Here is a 23499-nt window from a genome sequence, read left to right as displayed (position 1 = left end):
TTTTAAAATGGTTTCATGTTCATTGTTCAAGCAATCCTTTCAATAAAAATAATTACAAATAATGTACCGCGTCTCAGAAGACCTATATATTGCTCACTGTCTCAGCGCTAAGGCCAAATATAAAAGACAAAAAGTAGAGAACAAATGCATTATTAGGCTAATAAAAAGATCAATAGCCGCCTCAAATTGAACTTTGCGAGCTGTCGCCGAAGAAAAATCGGCGATAACACCTGAAATGAACTTAACGTATTTTCTTTCTATAGAAAGAATCGATAAAGCTGATAGCCGATCACTATTCATTCATGATAGGATAGAACGTAAATACGACTTCAGCATTTGAGCGTTGAGAAAATCCTTTCACAGCTCGCAATTGAAACACCAGTGGTAGGATAAAGTTTCAGGCACAAGCATAGCCTAAATATGGTGTCGAATCAAGTAGGTGTGATTTAGCTAACCACTCTAAAACATCAAACGCTGTTGCATTACGATCAAACGTGGTTTCATCGCTTCGCACCAGCCTCTTAAATCTGTCAATTTCATTTTGCCGCCTATCCTTCCAGCCTGCCGCCCCCGACGCAGAGCCAGAACCGCCAAGTGGCTGTTTGCATCGTCTTGGTAGCTTTGAAACGGCAAGCTATACTGCATGACACGAAGTATTACGCGATCTAAAGCTAGTCAATTGCATTTGCATATAGATCCGTACTTTAATTCAAATGGCTTGAGCTGAAACTATTTGTTGCCTTAATATTGACACGAAATCGGGGAATTTGAGGTGACTTGAAGCGTGACTTGACTGAAAATGTCGAAACGATTCGATTTGACTCGTTTCAAAATTTTCATTGAGCACAGCACATGGATTTGAATACCTCTTCACTATGTATCTGACATCATACGGAGAGATTCTTTTTTGAATGTAGCGTTGTAGTCATGCCGTAAGGGGGATATACACACCGAGGTGTAGCTAAGATATGAAGCTCCGTGATGTAGCAACTTCCCCTTAAATATCTTCGTGAATTATGTTCACATAACTGATTTCATCAGGTGCTGCGTGGTATCTGATGCCGGCGGGCGCCGTTGGCATTCTCTTCGAAAGAAAACGTCTCAATTTCTGAACTTCTTGCGGCGAGCCGTTGCGCCACGAGAATACGTCTGCAATCTAGAACGAATCGTTTAAGTGCGATACCGAGCCGATGATTTGCAACATGCTTTGGTATTGATAGACCTACTGGTACTCTGATAGGCATATACCTTAATCGCGATCGATATTTTTGACCAGATTTCGTCCAAATTTGTTCTGTTCAACGCTTTGTAACCGTCTGGAGTGATCACGAACATCATTCGCTTTCTTGATGATAGCAGTTGACCAAGAGCCTGGAATTGAAGCAAAACATAATTATTAGGACCACAATGCTCTGGCTCTCAGGTCGATATGTGACTTAGCCTACGCCGTGTGCGGTGGCGTTCACTGATTGGGGCTAGAAATTGTAACCACGTCCTTCTGAAATGCCAATTCTATCGCCAATATTTACAAGGTTATTTCCAATTAAGCAATTGGTACCATGCTGTTGCGTTTAGACCGAAGAATACGGCTCCTCCTCGCCACCTCATCCGCGTCAGCGGAATCTTACAAAAAGCCTAGAGGTGGGCCGTGCTATAAGTCGGCAGTTACGGAGAATAAGAAGAATATCGGCCTGGTGTAAATGACCATAGTAGTCGACAAAACACCATGAATACCCCAAAACAAACCAACAAACAGAAGAATACGATGACAATTTCCAAGCCCTTTCTCTTTCACAACATACTTCATCTGGCATCTGTCGTGTATTGTAAAGACGCTTTAAGAACATGGGACACAGGGAGATAGATCTCACATAAACCTCAGACGCTTCGAAAGTTATATGGACGAGTTCTTTGGCACCCATGGCGGTGGATTTACCCACGACGGCAACTCCCCGGCATGTTTAGGAGTGGATACGTCAGTTTGCAGCGTGCGCTGCTGCATATACGTTCTCCACTTTAAAATCTTTACCCTCGTTGTAACGTTTTATATCAACTCACGATACATTATGCTACTAATTGAAGTCGCGTAAGGTGAAGTCAAAACTTGTGTGAAATTAGAATTATCATACACTACGTATGGTTTCCTCTATGAAATTACCAGCAACACACCATTTTACCTGTTCGGCATCGAATTGTCTTTCTGCACAATCGACAAATCCTTGCGTTATAACCAAAAGCGTCGTGTGACAGTTGAGCATTTCTTTGGGAACGTATTCTGCAACGGCTGTGTAAATACGGGAAAACAAAGTTCTCGAAAATGCCAACAAATCATGACTATACTTTTATTGCAACGAACAACACATTCATTCACTCCAAGCTTTTCAACTGACACTCTAAGGGATTGACCGCCAGTAAATACGGATATTGCATTTCGAAATTTAAAGATGAAATAGATGGTATGACATAAAAATGGTATGAAAACAAAAAAGAGATAATTCACAAAACAAGAGCGTCAAGCACTCATGCAATTAGGTATTAGACCAATACAAATTGACTATATAATATACAGCCAGAGACGCAACACTAATGAACTACACGGAGAGAATAGAACTGGTCGTTTTGTCGACAAAAAAATCCGATATAATACCAATTCCTGGTACGCTATCTCTGTTGATGTCGTAGCAGTCGGTGCCTCCCAATATTGTTTGAACGATCAAATTCATTGTCTCCTGCTCACTCTCTCCAGTAGTTCTGTCGTAGTGGTATGACAGATATACTTTTTGACCTTTTTGAAAGAAAAAGAAGGAATGTGTTAAATTATTCGACCGTACTTGGTGCTTACAGTATATTTACAATGCAAAATTTACATAAAACACGCACCTTTCTTCTGATATCCCAAGAGTTTAATAAGCCGAAGTTTGGCTTCCAGGGTGTTGCGTTTGTAATATATTACCATGCCGACAATAGCTGCAATGACTATAAATAGCAACCCTAATATGACCGCGAGCCTGGCATAGTACGGTGCCAAGTCCTCCGTCAAAGTAGAGTCATATTGAGCCTCTTTATTTCTGTACGTAACTTTTACTTCGTATAATCCAAAATCGTCCTTTTCGAGATCTCTGAAATGAAGGGATGTCATAAAACAGATTTGTCGTGTGCGCTAATTCTCATCGTTAATACCGTATGTTCAGTTGAAGCGACAGTGTCTTCGTGTAGGGCTCCCTCTCGTCGTAAGAATAAACGCATTTCAGAGGGTCGTTTGATCCCGTCCTATGGAGGGAGATGCAAATTTTATATCCAACGCACTTAACGTAGGTTTCTCAGGTAGACTTACGCTGAGCACGAATGCTTGCCGTTTTCATGAGGTTCGTTGATGTTTGAATTGGAGCAAATCGATGTATCTCCCTGCATTTTAGACGTATCAACTTTATATCTCAATTCCAAAAAGCAAGAAATTGGGCGCTTTTCCATTAATTAGAGCAGGGGTGGGCAATTATTTTCCTCCGCGGGCCAAATGAGAAAAAATATATACGTTGGCGGGCCGAGTGAAAAAGATTAGCTTCATTCTCCAGCGTATTTTAATTTTATTTCTAAATGACATTGTTATAATAAATGCTGCTCAGTGAATGTGTTGATATTAGGTAATGAGAAAGTGACTGTCAATTAAAAAAATATCTATTAGCTGTCATGATTGGAAACAATGTTAAAGATGATACATTTAGCTCCCTTTAAACCCCTATCCACGTTCTTCTAATAAGACTCTAAAACAGTGGTTCTCAGACTTTTTGAGGCACGCCTCCCTTTATGATACTGAACAATTTCATGATATCACAAAATATTAAAAAGTGCAACCAGAATGCAAGCAATCCGAACGGATAGTTTGAGGGCATGAAAGGTTATGGCTGTTACTGAGAGAATTGTGTAATATCCAAATCGGACAATACACAGAGCAGCAACTATATGGAAATTATTTTCAATAAACTTTGGCTTCGCGCCCCCCTTCTGATGCTTTCACGTCTCCCAGTTCGAGAACCACTGCACTGAAATGTATATGCAATAGTACAAAGCTTATTTTGTTGGTCGCTGCTTTCCGAGCAGTGAGCAGGTTAAATAGCTTTGATGTTGAGCGAAGCTTAATGTTTTTCTGAACTTTGCCCACCCTTGACCGAGTGTTTCGTGCTTTTGTCATAAGACCGACTTTAATTAAAATCCTTAATCTCGGCGACATGATCGGCTAAAACTGAAAGGATGGGTTAACCCCAGGGCTGTGGAGCCGGAGTCGGAGTCGGTGGAGTCGGAGTCGGAGTCGGGGTAATTTTCGCTTGATGGAGTCGGAGTCGGAGTCGGAGTAGTGAAAACTATAATAGCTGGAGTCGGAGTCGGAGTCGGTGGGAAAATACTGACCGGAGTCGGAGTCAGAGTTTGTGAGAATGACCCTGACTTCGACTCCGACTCCAACTTCTCTATCATGAAAACATTTGCTTTCAAAGAATTTTCAATATAATTTTTATGTACCACCAATCACTGTTATTAATACCCATACAGATCAGGGGCGGCCAGCCCGTGGCACGCAGGCCAAATTTGGCACAGGAGAAGGTTAGGTGTGGCCTGCGAGGTAATTCTCGAAATTATTTATGACATCAGGTACAATTGCAAAGCCAACCAAAATTTGATTAGCATGACCACGAAATTTGATGATGACTAAAACAACAGTTCTGACGCATTGACGTATCCAGGGGCCAGCGACATTTATCCCAGATCTTCGTATATGTCCATAAAGTAGAATATTTCATAGCACATTTATTTGACTTGAAATTTTTCTCGGTACTTCGCATGATTCATTTTCTAGATTTCTTGCATTCAGTATTTGAGCCCCCTTCGGAAAATTATGAATACATATTATTCACAGAATTGAGTCTAACTATTCGCAATTAGGAGATAACGTGTCGTCCAACATGCGGCTTCGCTTGTGCACTCGCAGCGAGATCGTCGACAAAACATTTGCACAAAATGATAGAGGCATGTTCACTGATAGCGTCGATTTTGCTATGTCTAAACGTCAAATAATCCTGTCCTTGCCGAATGAGCCCAGTAGTATACAGATGCGACCCCCAATGTATGTTAGCGACATATTTATTGATATAGCCTAATTCAGTCGTTATCTTGCAAAAAAAATTTCGCGCTTCGCGCGACCATGGCCTGATTGCGCACTGCACAGTTGCATGACATATTGTTATCAATTTAGAGCGTATTATTATAAGTCCTGTTTGCAATGTAACCTAATTCGGTTCGATCCTATCGACGACAAAAAAAGTTATCAACATTCCAGTTGCCCGCGCAATGGTCCGTAAATCTCAGGTGCCCACCCCTGATATTGATAAAATTTGACATTACTTGCAAATTACAACTCAGTTGCAGAGGGGAAGAAAATCGCAAGATGAGTTTTCGCGATGCAGTCAAAATTGTTGCAATTTTTGGAATTATACCATGATAGTGTGACGGAGCAAATGCATCGGCTGGTTTTGTAAAATTGCAAAAATGATGTAAAATGACCAAACGATGCTTCCCACTTGACAGAATTAAAAATATTTGTAGTGTAGCTTAGCTGTTCGGGTCGAACAAATGATTAAGAAAGACTGCAAGTCCCAATCTCTGAACACTTTATTAACTACATGTGGACTAGACATAGGCTATGGTCTTTGACTACTTAACTAAATTCCATTTATGACCAATGTCTATTAGTAGTAACCGTGTGTGTGCTTGTAATCAGGATAGTGTGCAATGACAAAATTAGTAAGCCCAATCTCTTTATTAGTTGCTGACTCATACACAAGAGCTATTCTTGGATTTTTTATCTACATTTTTATTATGCGGGATTGGATATCTGCCATATTTGAATGATTCATACATTTCAGGATACTAGAGAGTCCTTGTTATAAAAACTTGAAAAAGGATGGATATTTAGCAAAGCTTTCTTTCATGTTAATTGCATAGTGGATAATTCGAGCTGTGCCACAATGAAACAATTTAGCATGCCACCGTTAATCATATGTTTGTATATGTTTAATGGTTGTATGATAGTCATTCAACCGACAATGTGGCATATAATTTTCGAAGTAAATTGGTAATAATGCTGGAGTCGGAGTCGGGAGTCGGAGTCGGAGTCGGTGCGTTTAAAGACCCAGGAGTCGGAGTCGGAGTCGGAGTCGGTACGTTTAAAGACTCAGGAGTCGGAGTCGGAGTCGGTATATTGAAAATGTGTGGAGTCGGAGTCGGAGCCGGAGTCGGTGGTAAAATTTACCGACTCCACAGCCCTGGTTAACCCCTGACTCCAGTATGCGAATATTTAGTGCTCTAAATTCCAAACCTAAACCTTCTTTGAATTTCAGTTTTCAGTTTTATTTTTATTTTGGCATGCCAGGTAATCCTTTAGGAATGATAGATATGATGAGTCATACATAGTAATCGCGAGCACTGATTGACTTGCTTTACGACTTAAGGATTTGGAAACATATCACTTTATAAATATTGAAACACATCCCGTATAATGCGTATTGTGACAATTGTCAACAAGGACGGTTTGAACTAAACTATATGGAAAGAACGATTTTTTGTGACTTCAATTGTTACAAATACTTTGCCACATTGCCTTCATTATGAATCTGGATTACGCATGCCGGGTACGTAGGTAACGTATTCGTGGTATATTATTGAACGGTCTTCAAAGTAAACGAATTTCCTGTTCATTTGATACAGCCTATCGTTTTAGTCATTCAAAATGCAAGTTTTATGTTTGAATACCAAGCAACCTTTCGCGGGCCGCACAGAATAGCTTCGCGGGCCGCATTTGGCCCGCGGGCCGCACTTTGCCCAGGTTTGAATTAGAGACATAAAACATCAATATTTTTCATTTATTTATAAGTATGGAAGGTATTTTTCGTATGGTATCGCAATAGAGAGTTCACAGTATCATTTAGGCGTGCGTCACAATGGTTTAAGCGCTGTTATAAATTGTTTAAAAGCGGCTTACAACCAATGTTCCGTCTAAGCTGCGCAATGTCTCTGCGCACAGAAAATCTACGCTCCGCACAAAAAATACGAAATGATGACCCTTTTTTAAGTCGTTGCGCAATATTTTCCAAGGGACCGCGCAGTGAGTTGGTGAGTTTGCATGCCTCTTATTTACTTCGCCTAGGCTAAGGTAGGTGTCTGATCATGAAGGCTACTCCAAGTTGTTTCGATACCTTGCTATCTTTTCATTGTATCGCAGTCTTGTGATGTTTTGAAACGATGAAAATAATAATAAACCTGAATGACTGATTGAGTGCACGAGGACTCGTCAAAAATTAGAGGGAACATTGCTTACAACTCGTTTCGGACGAGTTAGAGGCAAAAGCTACGGAGAGTTGAAAAAAGGTAATAGGACAGTGTAGTTAAGCGACATTTGGCAATCTAATAGAGCCAGTAGCAAATAATCAAGTCGCATTTCATCCAAAGGATACCGAACAATCACAATCAGGGTAATGGCTGTAAACAGGACCTCGCGAGTTTCACCTTCCAGGAATTTCATTAGAACCACCTATAAATATCTATTATCAAAAAGACATCATTAAATGTAGTTTCTAATTTTCCATTTAAGTTGAATGCATTTGTCGTAATTTAATTTAAGATGAATTCTGGTTTTTGAAGGCTCGTCGCCCGTTCGCAACATTTGTTTTGAAGTTACACCGGTCCGCGCGAGGTCAAACAAGTTGAGAACCGCCGATGTAAAGGATACTACTTGAGAACGCAAATCAACATTTGAGAACTAACCTTTAGCCAATCGACTTTCAATTCGCCTGCCAACGTCGGACCGATCGGTACGGTGGCGTCGCAGATGATCACTCCCGTTTCTCCCGCCGGTTTCCTTTCGTCGGTTCGGCAAATTACAGACGGCGGGGTGTCTGTGACTTCTCCTGTGATGCATACCCGTGTTGAGATATGCCTAAAATACTGATGTTTATCAATCATCTATAGCCAGCTAGTGCAAGATTGCTAAAAGTAGAAATGACGGCGAAAATTCTTACTCATTTACAAGTGCATTGCCATTTCGAAGACATGTCCAATCTCCTCAAAGTGAAAACAGAAGATGAAAACAAGTCGCGAAAGTAAAGTTAAAAACTAGATTTAGTGGAGAGGTGAAGTACTATTAGTAAGTGATCGGAGACGGCTACTTTACAAATTGCACAATATATCTTCGTGACTTATGCAATATGACTAATGACACTGCAAATAGGTAAATCGTTAAAAAAAATGTTCAGTTTCCATGATACAGAGGCTATTTCACGTGATTCTTATGACAATCTCACTCGTAAAAATGATGAATGTTACAACTACTTTCTACTTTTCAAATAGAAATTGCGAAAATTAAGTGCTTTTGCCTAAAATCTGTTCAATTGGAAGGTAAAGTAGTCCGAATACATAACTACTTGAGTTGGTAATGCAAGTGCTCTCCGGTGCAACTGGACACATGGATCACTTGATCTAAATATCAGGGGTCGGTAACTATTTTGTATGGTGGGCCGTTTACACTACGCTGAGAAACGTGGCGTAGACAGGAAGAAAATCTGAGACTGGTAAAATCATTTCCATTGAGGCCAGGTGACGGTCTGAGAGTGTCGACCCCTGACTTACATACATATATGTTCTTTCTCTTACTTTTCACGCAAACTGATCGACTGGACACGTACAAGGTTTTCTCCTTGTAACTAACAGAGCACACGAATTCCCCTGCGTCAAAAAATTCCATGCTGCCAACCTGTAAATTAATCACCATTAATTGATGCTTGCGATATACTATAATACCATTCTTAGCTGATCTGATGGCAACAAGAATCGTAATTGAGCTTTTGCAGTGGGGTGAATGATTCTAGCTCACCAGATAAAAGGATGAGAATAAACAATAAAACTGGCCGCATGATGTTCTATGTCCAACACTAGATTCTAACAGTTAATAGTCGCAACAACTTTGATAGGATTAGACCAGGGATGACCAACCTTTTTGCTACCCACGGACGCGTTTTGATTACTTAGCGTACGGACGCATGTCAGGCTAACAATCCATTTCTCACGTCCGCTAATATGTGTGGGCTACTCAACTCACTAAAAAGTTGTCTGGGCATTCGCTCCCATTATTTTCATTGCGTATTACACGAATCGGTCGGTAAGTTTGATCTTTATCTGGGTCACAGTATCTGAGCCATGTGGTGCTAAAATCCTCTCCGGTCTTCACGCACGATGATACGTCCGCCAGACTACTGGGCGCTGAAAGACAAAAATTAAAACACCCCATTGTCACTGTATACGACGGAAATTAATGTCACCGTTTATGGTGAAGCTACACTAGAATTTCCCCTTGGGAGTTGTTATACACTTTTGTTACGACACTGCAGTAGCCTAGATGTAGCGTACACATTTTACTTTGTACAACAGGCTTACAGTACCCACCTACGACGTGCGCGCAGCATACATGGGCCAGATACTGCATCAGTCAAATGATTTACGATGGAACGCACTATTAGGCCTACGATTAGTAGCAAAATATCGCAGTAGTCGATTACACAAGCGATTGCATGGACACACTAATAACGATTTAGACACGATTATATTCATTTTGATTCCTTGCACTTGAGCTTAACAGATATTCGAGGAACGATTGAGATGATAGTATATCATAAAGTTTAAAAATAATTGAAAATCGCAATGCGTCACTTTTTTGTATCCTAAATTGATGAGGATAGCTTGTCCTTCTGATATTTATTAATGATTATATAACACTGTTACCCCATGTTTGGCGCGCAGTGTATGGATTGCGCAGCATTCTAATTTCCATGGAGCAAGCTTAAAAATTCTTCAAAATCTAAAATTACTCCCCTGTCTTGATCTCGACGTGAAAGTGCAACAGAAATTGAAGTAATTCATCCCACAAATTTAGCAAAGGGTTAATAAGCGGTGATGCATGATCTCCATGCAGCTAGTGGAAATCTTTTAGCAGCATATCGAATACCGGGTGTTTCTGAGGACATGGCTGTTGCCGAAATGTTTTTTCACACTCCCAACGCGAATTTGGGACCACACTACAAACCACATAGTAAGATCTCAATGCCCCTTTAAAGTAACTAGTAACAAATTATAGTATGTGATGTAAAAGGCTAACAATGACGATAAACGTCACTAATATAGCCTACTCAATAATAAAATAACAAGATCATGCGACTTTGATATATGGTATGTAAACATACGTTTGGGTAACAGTCAAAGAATAGACACATTCGGAAAATGACAGAAAATTGTTTAACTATGATTTTCCCATGGTTTAGTTATTATCGAACCTATTTTTCAAATATGCACATATACTAGTGTCGGATGTCGTTAGATTTGTGATAATTTATTTGTCTTGATAGTTTAAGATTCGACACATCTAGCCTATTGCCGCCTTTCGCCCTTACTGTAGCTAATAAACACATAGGGGCTAATGCAAAAGACCAACATGTGATAAGCACGTGATTCTTTGTTTAATACACAACAGCAACATGGGGCCAATAGTGCAAGAATCAATTGACCGGCCCACTTACGACAGCAATAGAGCCGAAAATTTGCTTGACCATTAAACGCCTCGACATGAATAATATCCCCGTTCTGCTTGGATGCATCCAAGAATTCTCGGCAAGTTGCATTTGGAAATGGCATGATCTGGAGGGTCAGCAGGCTTGTGAGACATTGATTTCCATCAACCACCTAGATAAACCAAAAGCAACCATTGAATGTAAAGGCTTTTCATAAATAAGTTGCCAAGCTCTCTCACCAAAGATAAGTTATATACTTTGTTCTCGGGTTTTTCAAACTCCATCAGTTTGGGATCGGTAAAGCTCTCGGTATCCCCAGTAATAGAACACTGCATCGCGAAGAGCAACTAGTTTTAACAGGACGATTGCACATTTAAATGCACTATTTTACGCTGCTATTAACCGCACGCTCCGTCCCAGTATCACTGTGCTCATGACGCCATACATCTTCGAGGTGACTGCAGTCCAGAAGAAAGGGCCAGCTAACGTAGGCCGTTCGGTTGATAGAATCGTATATTTCACAAATTTCACCGTCCACATCTGCGAATAACTTTCATCAGTACTGCAAACACATGCTGCTGACGCCAGAATCGATATCAATTAGACATATTTACCGGCAAACTGACGAATCAGGATTGGTAACATTATCCATATCGTCCACGCTTGATAGAATTTAAGCTGTCGTACTTGGTTCCTACCCATTTTAACGGTTCTCCTGCCATCTACACAGCCTGTTTGCGTCGAGTGGAATACATACCTCACACATACGATACGCGTTCTTAGGCCTTTTGTAGTCACGCTCACGCTACGATCGGGTACAATAACATTTTATTACGGGCTGGAAATACAACGGCGGGAATTCCGCACTGCCGTGCAATGTCACAAACAAAAGAGTGTGAATTTACCGCAAAAGCACCGTCAAGTTTCTGCTTATCAGTGAGGGATAGTACATTGACAGAGGATTTTAGCTTCTATGGCACAAATTTTTGGATTCTGGCCAGCATTTTCGAATAGGCTTTTCGCTTATGTAGACTGTACTGTAGAGCTATCACATCGATAAATTGAGGGTTTAATTCTTCTAAAGCTGCACCTCATAGATATATCTTGCCACTGTCCTGGACTAGGCCTACACCTATCCTTGGCCTGTAGCGTGACTTCCAAATGGCCGACATCTTTCTGGATTCAGATGATTCCTGCTTCGTCCTGGTAAATCCACAGTCCACATTGTCAGGATAGCTGGTGACTGCTGATACTGTTTGATCTCATCGCAATTCGACCCATTTATAGCATACCTAACGGTCATGCACAAAAAAAAAAACTACTTCGCCTGTTGCGAGTTAATTTGAGCGTATACGCCGTATACTCTCCGCATACAGAAACAACTGAATCAAACACGATTACGCTTTGTTCTCCCTATTAGTGCAGAGGCTTCGCGCCTTTGTGGAGTTGAATAAATACGAAATCGGGCGGGTAAGTTGAAACAAAATGAGCTCTACACATCCCATGTTTACTCTCATCAAACGTCTGACAAATACTTGTAAAAATATATGGATGTATTCGCATTCGTCACGGACGCGCGCCTATACATGGAAAATTTATATTGGCTACGGATTTGACTTGTAGGACGTGATTGCGCAATAATCAAACTAGAATGAAGTTTCGGACGGACAACCTAGCTCGTCTGCTGGCCCTGTGTGGATTTCGGTGTAAAGAGCAGATTTTTGCAGTGAAAAATAGGCTATCTTACCCAAATTTACCAGCAGAGGATGACACTGGTCGAAGTATTCAGTGTTAGTTCTCAAATATAGAAATACCGTCGTATATTTCAACTCAGTTACAAGCAGAAGTACCAAGACATGCCAGGACTACTCCAAGTGGAACTAGAAAATGAAGGTATAAAAGTAGTCAAGTAATTACAAACTCTACATTTGTTGGTGGTGTCGCAGCAGTTATTTAGGGTTACCATATTTTGAGATCAGGAAAAGACGACATCCTTCAAGAATTCTGAAAGCTCTAGTACCGGAAAAGAAAATGGTGATTTTGAAAACTTTTCGGCTAATAGTACTGTGTTGACTATAGACATTGGTCATCTTTCCTATCTCTAGGCCTACTCCCGAAATACCCGCCACGCCGTATTTTTCGTTGACTGTCTTGCCAACTCTCGCGTTAGCTGAGTCCCAATCGACATTTTGATCGCATTCTAATACTTTTTTTTAGAAAGAGGACAAATTCCGAAGACACTTTCAATATGTTGAAAAAAGTGGAAAATCCTATCAAGAGGATATATGGTAACCCTGCAGTTATTATAAGTGGCTATTTCCGGAACTGCAAGATGCGTATTCGCGATTTATGCAAAATCACTGACGACACCATGAACAGGGCCTATAGGTGCCATTTCGGAAATATATTCAGTTACATTGATACCTGGACTAATTCGTCAGTCGTTATATCAATCCCATACAGCACGTTCTACTTACAGAAGCCCAAGTCTAATAAATAAGCAGTTTTGACTAAAAGTAGGTAAACCTTGACTATCATGAAGTAGAAGTACTTCGTTACTGACCACCACTGAATGAATGTCTAATGAAATCTAAACTAAATGGAGTAAAGTCGCCAACGACAACAAAGTTTATTGATTTTGTTCATAAACTTCAACAAATATTTTCTGAAAAAAAGAAATGCAGTGCGCTGTATTATTATTATCCCGACCAAAAGTCTCGTAACATCAAATTCGAATATACAAAAGCAATTTCGGCAGTAACCATTTCCACCACTACAGGTAAATGCAGAGATTACGTAAAATACCCGATGATAACTGACTTGGCCGTTGGGAGGTGTCTGTGAAAAAGGCCTGAATTCCCCTTTCGACTTGGGAATTATTACGTCATTCGTTTTCAGTGTTACAATGTGCATTCGTGCAGTAGCGTTTTGATTTAAAATAATCCAACCCTCCTTCGAAAAAAATTCATCCATCCGAACCACACTATTTCGGTTACATTATTGAAACGTATAAAGCTGTGTCATCAAAGGTACTTCAGCGTGGCGTCTAGTCATTAAAAAACGTAATAGTAAAACACATGATTGAAACTTCTCACAGTATCTCTCTCCATTATCTCGTTAATGTACAAGAAGGCTTACCATTACGTGGTGGTACGCCTACTAACTGTGGAACATCGTACAAATTGGAAAACAAACCGGGCGTTGCATAGACTCAATTAGTCAAGGATAAATATTGCAACGATATCCCGGGCCCTAGGGGGGTAATATTGGGCCCGTCAGTCGGTGCCGAAATATTTTTGACCAAAGTGAAGCGGTGCATCTTCATGGAGTTCGGACGTAAGTATTCGGATCTGACCGTGACGCTTTGCGATAGCTTCGACACCTGTAAAAGTAACATATTGACTACGGCAGTCGTTCTCAACCAGGGGTACCGAAGCATTTCCGGGGGGTCCGCGAACACTCCACATTTGCAAAATAATTGATAACCCAGTTTCTAGCTATTTAAATTAGGGAAATCACAAGGCATGTTCGTTTCATAACTGCTAAACCTCAGGACCCACGTCATCAGAACAAACGAAATAGCCTACTGTGCTAACTCATTTTAATTAACAAATTGCCAATAAAGTACTGATACAACATTGCTGTTTAGAGCTGTTTTGTTGAGGTTTGTGGAAAAATGTTTTTTTTTCGTAGTGTGTCCCCAAAAAGGGATTGAAACCTCGTCAGTGAAGCCATTTTCTACTGTGTTATATATATAAATTCAGTTGCTAGATATAGAAATCCTGGTTTAGATGTTATATGTTAATTAAAAATATGTTCAATTATTTTGCCATATATGTTGCGGTCCTCCGATACCCAAAGGTGTCGTCGGAAGCATTACGCATTAAGATTGACCACCAGTTATCTTAGTGAAAATGGATTTTCGACACTCGTCGTTCATATCAAATCGAAGGCGCACATTTTCAAGACAAGCTCATGTATTGTAAGAAATACAGCTGTGAAGTTCGCTTTGAAACAATAAAACTCCACCCAATGTTCACATATAGTATGATGTTGTTTTCAAGACCTCTTTTTGCTGGCGTCTGTCACTAGCCTACAGCTAATTTCGGCACAGGATAGATGACGGCTGCACGATAGTTAAGCTAAACTTGAACTAAAACTTATGGGGGTTCGTGATGGTCCCTTGTGGGGGTCAGCAAATACAAAAGGTTGAGAACCACTGGACTACGGTGTTTCGCGTAGTGCAGTCATATGTGGCATTTTACCTTTTCAACGAATCTAAATACATAGAAATTGCCGTCAAACAAGATACATTGCTTTACTTTACATTAGACATTGCTAACACTATGGTGACCAACGAAGTTCTTCTACTTTTTCGGAGTAGGCCTACTCGATTAGGTTTTCCAAATTCAACAACTTACTCCAACAGGTATGTTTCTTGACTACTTCCAGCTCTACTTCCCAATATTTTGGCCAAGCTACTAAAATTATCATAACGACAGGGCACATTAGCCCCCGTAAAATGGTAACTAAACAAAAGTTCAAATGTTGCATGAATTTTTAGCGTCATTAATCATTCGAAAGTAGCCAGCTTTGATCGACTAGTAATGAAGTATATGACCAGGGGCGTAGCCAGCCGAGTTAAAAAGGGGATAGAACTGAATAAAGGGGGCAGAATGAGCCTCTATGCGTCATACCTTTAGCGATAGCGACTTCTGTATTCGTACGCTTTTGAAAGCGTAACTAATTGGCGGATCTAATTACTGAAAGCAAGTTAGCAATCAACAGCTTGCACGGGATCATGTTACGATGCGCACGCGCTCATCCCGTGACAGTGCAGGAGATCTTATTTGTATTCAAATAAGTACGGTAATCGACCTTGACACAATACCAGAACAACATTTCACGACGAACAATCTATGCAACGCAGAATCTGTTATATCTTCATAAATTTTGACATGATTCAATTCGCGTGTAAGAGTAACGTCTTCTCGGCGTTTTAATTCCATTCATTTTGAACATGGCGCATATACTAATTGTACCGGCGTGTGAATAATGACTTATTCGCAAAGCGAGGGAATCTCAAACAAGTTTCGGCACTGCTATTGAAGGCTGAATGCGTCCCGGTGGGATACCGATCACGAAAGGCATAATCTAGTATGATGTATACATACATGGTCATTGAGGTCAAGACAATGCACAACAATGGCATCAAAAATAAAATGTGAATCGAATGTATTGTGTCTTCACGCTGTTTTGAGGAACAGGCTTGAGTTCTGCAAAGCACGAATCAGATGCGATTGCTTTAAAACATGATTTCATTCAGTATAAGTTGTTATTTTCATGTTATTAATATTCGTTATCGTTTACAATGAACTGTTGATGAGAAAACAACGCGTGAACGACGCGACAAATGTTATTATTGCGCGACGACTGCATTCAGAATAAAGGGATTAAGCTGATCGCTAACCCTCGCCGAGAGAAAAATGTAACAATGCCCCTTTCCCGCTTGCATAGACGCGCTTCCATAGACGAGAGATCGACGAGAAAAAGGCATGTTATCAGCGTCAGCGATCGGCGTCGCGCGCAGCAAATTGAAATTAGGCGATAAGGTGAAGAAATGTTGTTATAGCAGTAGCGTTGACTTGGGATTTTCGGGATAGAATCAAGCCTGGAAGGGGGTAGAACGTTCTTCAATTCTACCCCCCTGTCTACGCCCCTGTATATGACGTCTCGACCAAATCTACTCTTTGAAAATACTTCCTTGAGTACTTTGCAGATCTTCATTTCCACTTCCCCTTCAAGTAGCTTTGACACGCATTGGATATAGCTACTTCTACTTGATACCAACGGTCCAACAATGACTACCTCTGGTTATAAATTTACTATTTCAAGGCATCCGTGAGATTAGGCTACAGACTAAAGCAGCTCGACGGGAAATATCAATTCTCAAATAAGATTCAGTAAGTAAATCCATGAGGGTGCATTCCATAGACTACACACTTATAGTGTTAAATGGCAAGACGAGAGATAAACAAACAAGCACTATTGCGATAATTCGTTGTAGATAGCTACCTGCTGGAGCACAAAACAATGTGAGCAAAATAATGTTGCTCTCTCGAACGCTATTTTCCTTAAGAACTTGGATCGCTTTCAAAACAGTATTTCCTGAAGCTGTAACAAAAATTTTGGATTTGTGAAAATAAATACATGTGACCTTGAGCGACGCACGTACACAGGATAGGATACATGAGCAAAACTTTTCTCTTGTGGATGTCCGGCGGAAGCTTTGCATAGAAAACTTTGGCCTCGTTGGTCTCTTCGTCGGATTGAATTAAAATCTTTCCAATCCGTATCGAACGGCAACAATCTCGGAGTCCTTGTTCCATTGCTTCACCTGAGCAAGAAAATGTTAGGTCTCGAGCAAGTCACAGAAAGAAATACGTATTCCAATTTTGATATCATAAATTGATTACCGGCATTGAAACTGCTACAACGGTATTTGCAGTAGTTTTCTAGTTGATCGACAACACTAAGGAGACATAAAATGTTCATCAACATGAGAAAGACATGCACAATAATTATATACAAGTTTAGATTATAATATTCATGCAAAGGGTTAAGGGAAACGGAAGCGGAGATGCCAGCCCATAGCAACACAACTTCACATGGGTTACGGAATAGTGACTTGATTTTTTTATTACACCACAACATATCACTTAGTGTTGAAATGTTCATGTCATCTGCAATTTCTATCCTGGTTATCCATGTCTATAGTTAGGCTCATAGAAAGATGAAATAAACATCAAATCGGTAAGAAAGACCGGACCCATGTGCAATAGAAGAGGTCGGCTTTGTAATGAGACCACATAGTTGTTTTCCATCACCCACATGAAACACAATTGTAAGAAGATTGGTGTGACAATAATCTACTCGAATATTTGGTCATTTTTCGGTTTCAAGATATTATTTCCTGATCAAAGGTTATGGTCAGGATAGCTTGGGTTAGCTCTGGTTAGGGTTAGGCAGATCGAACTCGGTATCTATGAGCAATTAGGGCTGTTCAAAAATAATTTATTTTTCAAATTTTACTGGCTACATGATAAAATTGTTAGGTTGCCTAATAAAAAATGTTGCACACTAATTTTGGCTAAAATTGCGCATTAGTCAGCACTCAGCTATGCTGTCAACCCAAACCAAACCAGAATAACTTAATCTAACATCAACCAAACTCTAAAAGCAAAAAATGTCTGGGAACAACTGATACGTCAAATATTCTATACGTTACTACGAACCATATTTTTGTTGTAATAATATACAAAGCTATTTGTGTTTCACAATTTCAGCATAAAGAAAGGAGTGGAACCTAATTACTCTCCTAATTCATGTAAAGCCATCAAAGATAAGTAATTATATGGCATGGGCAATATCAGCAACACTACAAAAAAAAATTAGACAAGTTTGGTCTCAATGTCTCAAATCGATTTTTTAGCAGAAAAAGTCTTAAAGACAAATTAGTCTTACCAAGTACTTTATGTCTCAAAAGTAAGCCAGAAATTGATCGAAAATGGTAGCAGTGCCTTGGGGGCATCCTTTTCAATGTTAGGGGTCTGAGCGGAGGAGGGGAAGGATGAGAGAGACCAGAAATTGCAGTGTTGAGATGATCCTGTACTAAGTTTACAAGGTATTCACTAGATATAGTTATCAAGGTACATGCCACTTACTACTCACGTATACCATTCAGATCAATATATATATGGTTGTCTGAGTCGAAAATAGCATTTATGGTGAGTGGGTGGTAAAATGAGACCAAATCAACCTCATTTCTTAAATTTGAGACCAAATTTGTCTAATTTTGAGACCAAATTGTCTAATTTTTTTTTGTAGTGAAACGTATATAACCAACGACTGCCGAACGAGCAGACGCGAACGAAACGATGAAGCTCTCGGCGACGGCCGACGCCGGTCGGGGCACGGCTTTCTGTGCTAGTGTTCGTCGTGACCCGGGCCGTGGCGCCGACCCCGGAAGTGGCCGACCGATCCGAATCGGTTCGCGGGGCGGAACGTGTTCGCGCGTTGACCGGCGCGCAAGTTCCGGATCCGCGCGAGACGGCTGCGTAAACGACCGGTTTTCGACGGCGGGGCGGCTCGATCGAGCTGTGCAAAATTAACACTTCTACTTCCTAAAGCCGCGTTTCGCGGAGCTAGCAAGACCCGCAGCCCCATCTGACCCGCGATCGTCTGAGGGGCAGTTCAGACCTGTTCAGGCGATGACCGCAGCCCGGTTCTGCCACGTCGCCAACCAGTACTACAACGCGGCAAAAGCCCATTTTGATCGGCCCTCGCTCGCCACGGGGGAGAGCGATAGCCTGAGCGTCGAGCGCCGCGCTGGAAATTGGGACTCTAAATTGAAAGAGCGATAAGCTTTTAGAAACGACGGGTCATAAGTAGACGACAATGTGTATTGGGCTTCGAGTCGTGTCGAGTGTTCGATTATCAATGAGAACGGCGTGGAAAGTTGAAATGTATACAAATTACACATGTAGAGTGGCCACAGCGAATAAAATGTCAGTTTCGCATCGGATTAAATGTAATTGCGACAGGACAGGTATATTTTTCGAGCGTACCCGTTTAATTGCGCATTTTTGATGATAATTCTGGGGTGATCCACCGATCAAGGATAATCCCGGAATTATCAAAGATTTATCAAAGAAAAATTGAAATCACTCCACTTCTACGGCTTGGAATTCAAAATGCTTGGAATTCAAAATTTTCATGCTGTACTAAATCCGCGAATATTGGTTAGAATGAATTCGAATCTGGTGTACGTCGTTTTATCGATTTAATCACGTAACCAGCAAGATTCAGAAATAAAGGTTATTTTTCAACAGTCCTATTGCGCATCCATTGTCACTGTTGCCGCGGCTCGACCACGACTTCACAGATATCTCATATACAATGACGCACCCCGCTTCGTATGCCGCAACGCGTTGGGAAATTACTTCGAAACTATAAATTAACTCTTAGCGACATCATCATTGGTTTATTAGCAATTTTATCAGTTCAATACACCACAAAAAATGCGATACAATGAATAGACAGGAAGATGTCGAAGCGACTTGGATTTGTCAATGGAATCGGACACCCACCTTGGCCTAGGCGTAGTAAAGAGGAGGCATGCACACTGAATGAAAGTAAAGAATACAGTATAGAAAAAGAAAGCGACAAGAAATAGGGCGGCATGTCATGGGAAGCGAGATCGATAGGTCAGTCGTGGTCCGGTAATCTTGAGGATGGACTGTATTTATTTAGTAGTAATTGCTTGTATTTCGACTTGAATGTGGACATGCTCGTCGACTGTCGGATGGCCGGCGGGATACTGTTCCACACATCAGGTCCGGCATATTTGATGGAGCGATGATCTTTTCGGTCGATCATATGATATTTGGACGACGTGGACGCGCGTGTGTTGTACTTGTGCGCTTTTGATTCAGAGGTAAAGAAGTCACTGAGATATTCGGGGCAACGACCGCAGTGAAACTGATACATAAACTTGGCGATTTCTAGTTTCCGCATATCTTCTATGTTTAGGACGCCGAATCTCTTCAGCAGCGACTTATTGGATGAGCAGCCAGGCCCCTTTGGGGCCCTAGCTATGATTCGGAGCACTTTATGCTGTAGTTTCTGCAGTGGCTTGAGTGCAGTTTTACTGGCAGCCCCCCAACAGTGGATGCCATAATGTAACTTCGACAGGATCGTCTAATTTCAGTACGCTAAGAAATCATGTATCACTACACGATTAGAATCTTTAAAATTGTTACTCTGTTCATTTTTGAGTGCCCGTGCCATTGTGTTCGCCCGGCCCCAAACTACGAGCCCGCTCGCGGACGGCGGGAACCGCGGGATTATGCGAGAGACCTCCAGCGGATGACGCGAGCGTGCGAACTCGAATTGCCGCGTATCGTCTCCCGCTCTCGAGGGCGTCGTGGCCTAATGGGTATAAGCACTGTGCTTGCCTCGCCGCCACGCCGCGCCGGGGCTCGAATCCCTCCCACCAAAGGCGAAAATGAAGAGCGAAAAAGTATACGGAATGGTTGCGCCCAAAGAATGTAGAAGGGCAAGAAGTGCGAGGTCATTGTTGCGTCATGCCACTGTTACGTTGCGGCATCCATTTTGGTCTCAAAAGACCACAAAAACAGCCTGAACCTATGTGTGAGGCTGTAGTTTTCGTTCATATTGGCAGTGATATTTATGGGATTACGCCCGCAACTGGTATATTGGACATAGAAACCAAGGTGAATTTATGTATTTTCGTTGTCTGCTGGTCGTTTTTATTTCAGATCACCCCGGACTACCACAGCAAAATGCATTTCTGGGCTGCATCAACGAATTGTAGGCCTACATATGGCGATATATTTAGAATCTCAACCTAAAGGCTTCTTGTGAGAATTGTATCCTGTTGAAGCAGGAGATGGAGCTAGTAAGATTCAATATGGCCAATAGAAACTTGCCGCATACATACTGTAACAGGATAGACCACCCAATACGATATAAAGTCACCCATCTTACAATTTGCAGCTACAAGGCCGGTGTCAGGAGAAAGATGAAGAAATTGCGCGTTATTATTATGATTAAAAGTTTATAGAGTGGCCCTTATCACCTGTTTAGGTCTTGTGTGCCACGGAATACAGTGCAAAGAAATTCAGGGAGAAAGACGAAGAAATTGCGCGCGCGGTTGAAATCGCTGGTAATGCGAAATCATTGTGAAATTAATTGTAGCATTTTGACGATACAAATACACAATGAAAACCATACAAGATACCCGAATGTGATTAATAGCGGAATTGCACAATTTATGATCGTTTTGGAACTTGGATGTAAGCTCGGATAACAAGGAACAGATGGAGGAGGATAGGAAGGTTTTTTCAACAAGGATCAGATTCAGGCTTTGAAAAGAGAAGGGCAGGCCTCTGGATGCAGATGGGCCGGTGATACATTTATGTCAGCACTGAAAATCAGGTTTTCATTTGGAAAGCATGGGTAGTTTTTGAGCTCCAACAGTGCTTCTATATCGAATGTAAACATTCGATGGTGTAGATATCTGAGTAAATCCTCTGATACCACGAACATTTTTATTAATTTTTTAATATGTTCTCGGCAAAAAATCACAAACAAAATATGCGACGGAATCCGACCCGAATACGCAGAAATACAACAAAAACAACCGCCGATACCCCTGTCCGCCCGCGACAAACGCGACTACACGCGCCCCAATACGGACCGGGACGGGGCTCGTTCACTTGAGGACCAATTCTACTACATCCTTATGGAGAAAATTGATTTTTGGTCCGAAAGTGAACGAGCCCCGTAGGTTCGTCAATTAGATTAGCGGACCTGGACGCCTCTGCATTACCTTTTTCCTAGAATTCATGATCATTTCCTATAGAGAAAGGTTCAAGCGGGTATTTATGTTAAAAACAATTTGTTTTTCTCGTATAATATCAGTTTCAATATGTATATTTCCATCACAGTCCCGTGAATTCAATAAATTCATTTGCGCATATAGAAACTGGATTTTTGACGGTCCGGAGTTCGTGGACGGGTTTTAGCTTCGAGCTATACACTACAAAAAAAAATTAGACAAGTTTGGTCTCAATGTCTCAAATCGATTTTTTAGCAGAAAAAGTCTTAAAGACAAATTAGTCTTACCAAGTACTTTATGTCTCAAAAGTAAGCCAGAAATTGATCGAAAATGGTAGCAGTGCCTTGGGGGCATCCTTTTCAATGTTAGGGGTCTGAGCGGAGGAGGGGAAGGATGAGAGAGACCAGAAATTGCAGTGTTGAGATGATCCTGTACTAAGTTTACAAGGTATTCACTAGATATAGTTATCAAGGTACATGCCACTTACTACTCACGTATACCATTCAGATCAATATATATATGGTTGTCTGAGTCGAAAATAGCATTTATGGTGAGTGGGTGGTAAAATGAGACCAAATCAACCTCATTTCTTAAATTTGAGACCAAATTTGTCTAATTTTGAGACCAAATTGTCTAATTTTTTTTTGTAGTGAACCTTATTAAAATTAATTCATACCACTCCGTATTATGCTGACTCCACAGTTTCCTTTATCAAAAAGTATTCCTTGGCACACAGTTTTAGAGTGAGTCGTCACCTCGCATGGTGAATATGGCAACAAATTAAGACCTTCCTCGACGACCAGACGTATGAGACGATCGGCATTGAATACAAAGTCACCACGGGATGAATTTCTGCAAAAGGCGGGGTAAGAATGAAGTCCACTGAGCATCTGTTCGGTTCAGTATTACTATAACAATTATTCATATTGAAAACCCAAGACCGTAAGTTTGAAAATTCGTTAAACTGCCATTACTTGTCGCGGATGATCGTCTGAAGTCTTCGTACTTGATCGTTTCTTTTGATGATTCTTAGCTTTGCTTTTTCGTCATTATTGGTACCCGCCATACTTTCACAAGTCGTAGCAATCATTATTGTAGTTGACAAAGCAGAAATGAAAATGCGAACTTGATTAACTTGCTGCTGAAGCATTCGCCGGACGTCTGCAAAATATTGCGGCAACTAGCTCTAGCAGAGTTCTGAAAAGAAGGTACATCGAAAGTGCCGTGACGTGCACGAGAAAAATTTGAATTCAATTCAGTCCAGTGTATCGTAATCTTCGGGTGAGACCATATATCATTCGGTGAGACTATTCGAACATGGTGGAAAATGATTCTTGAAGTTCATGCACATGAGAAAGAAGCAATCATAATTTTCAATTAATCACTTTGGTCAAAAGCAATTCATTTGCTCTGGTAAATTTATTAGATGGATCTGTTATTAAGTCAAACTTCTGAGCACAATCCCTACCCCTA

The 23499-nt window shown here is 40.9% G+C and overlaps 2 protein-coding genes across 2 annotated transcripts; both read right to left on the bottom strand.

The window, feature by feature from the left end:
* On the bottom strand, positions 1–12126 carry LOC145451718 (uncharacterized). Its single transcript, XM_080329963.1, has 14 exons — positions 11219–12126; positions 10996–11144; positions 10844–10933; positions 10614–10776; positions 9143–9303; positions 8698–8797; positions 7813–7955; positions 3335–3405; positions 3181–3270; positions 2881–3119; positions 2648–2785; positions 2178–2284; positions 1249–1371; positions 1–1156 (listed from the first exon to the last, which is right to left on the bottom strand). The coding sequence occupies exons 1-14, from the start codon at positions 11304–11306 to the stop codon at positions 998–1000; spliced, it is 1821 nt and encodes a 606-aa protein (XP_080186089.1). The 5' UTR covers positions 11307–12126; the 3' UTR covers positions 1–997.
* Positions 12127–13204: 1078 nt separating this feature from the next.
* On the bottom strand, positions 13205–23223 carry LOC145451725 (uracil phosphoribosyltransferase homolog). The gene is made up of 5 exons (XM_080329971.1): positions 23001–23223; positions 22703–22878; positions 16840–17001; positions 16680–16778; positions 13205–13986 (listed from the first exon to the last, which is right to left on the bottom strand). Exons 1-5 carry the CDS (start codon positions 23174–23176, stop codon positions 13880–13882), a joined length of 720 nt encoding a protein of 239 aa, XP_080186097.1. The 5' UTR covers positions 23177–23223; the 3' UTR covers positions 13205–13879.
* Positions 23224–23499: the final 276 nt, after the last annotated feature.

The sequence above is a fragment of the Botryllus schlosseri genome, chromosome 12 (assembly GCF_051294905.1).
Source record: "Botryllus schlosseri isolate E-star chromosome 12, Bs_hap1, whole genome shotgun sequence".
NCBI lineage: Eukaryota > Metazoa > Chordata > Ascidiacea > Stolidobranchia > Styelidae > Botryllus > Botryllus schlosseri.
Note: the sequence above shows the minus strand (reverse complement) of the source record. Positions and strands in the feature narration are given on the sequence as shown.

Excerpts from the sequence above, each read along its gene's own strand:
- LOC145451718 (XM_080329963.1), bottom strand. The coding sequence starts at position 11,306 with ATGGGTAGGAACCAAGTACGACAGCTTAAATTCTATCAAGCGTGGACG. Across the intron at positions 3,406-7,812 it reads TGAAAGTCGATTGGCTAAAG|GGAGATACATCGATTTGCTC; the intron begins GTTAGTTCTCAA and ends TCTAAAATGCAG. Across the intron at positions 1,372-2,177 it reads GACAATTCGATGCCGAACAG|GCTCTTGGTCAACTGCTATC; the intron begins GTAAAATGGTGT and ends CTTCAATTCCAG.
- LOC145451725 (XM_080329971.1), bottom strand. The coding sequence starts at position 23,176 with ATGCTTCAGCAGCAAGTTAATCAAGTTCGCATTTTCATTTCTGCTTTG. Across the intron at positions 22,879-23,000 it reads CAGACGATCATCCGCGACAA|AAATTCATCCCGTGGTGACT; the intron begins GTAATGGCAGTT and ends CGCCTTTTGCAG. Across the intron at positions 17,002-22,702 it reads AGTCAGCATAATACGGAGTG|GTGAAGCAATGGAACAAGGA; the intron begins GTATGAATTAAT and ends TTTCTTGCTCAG.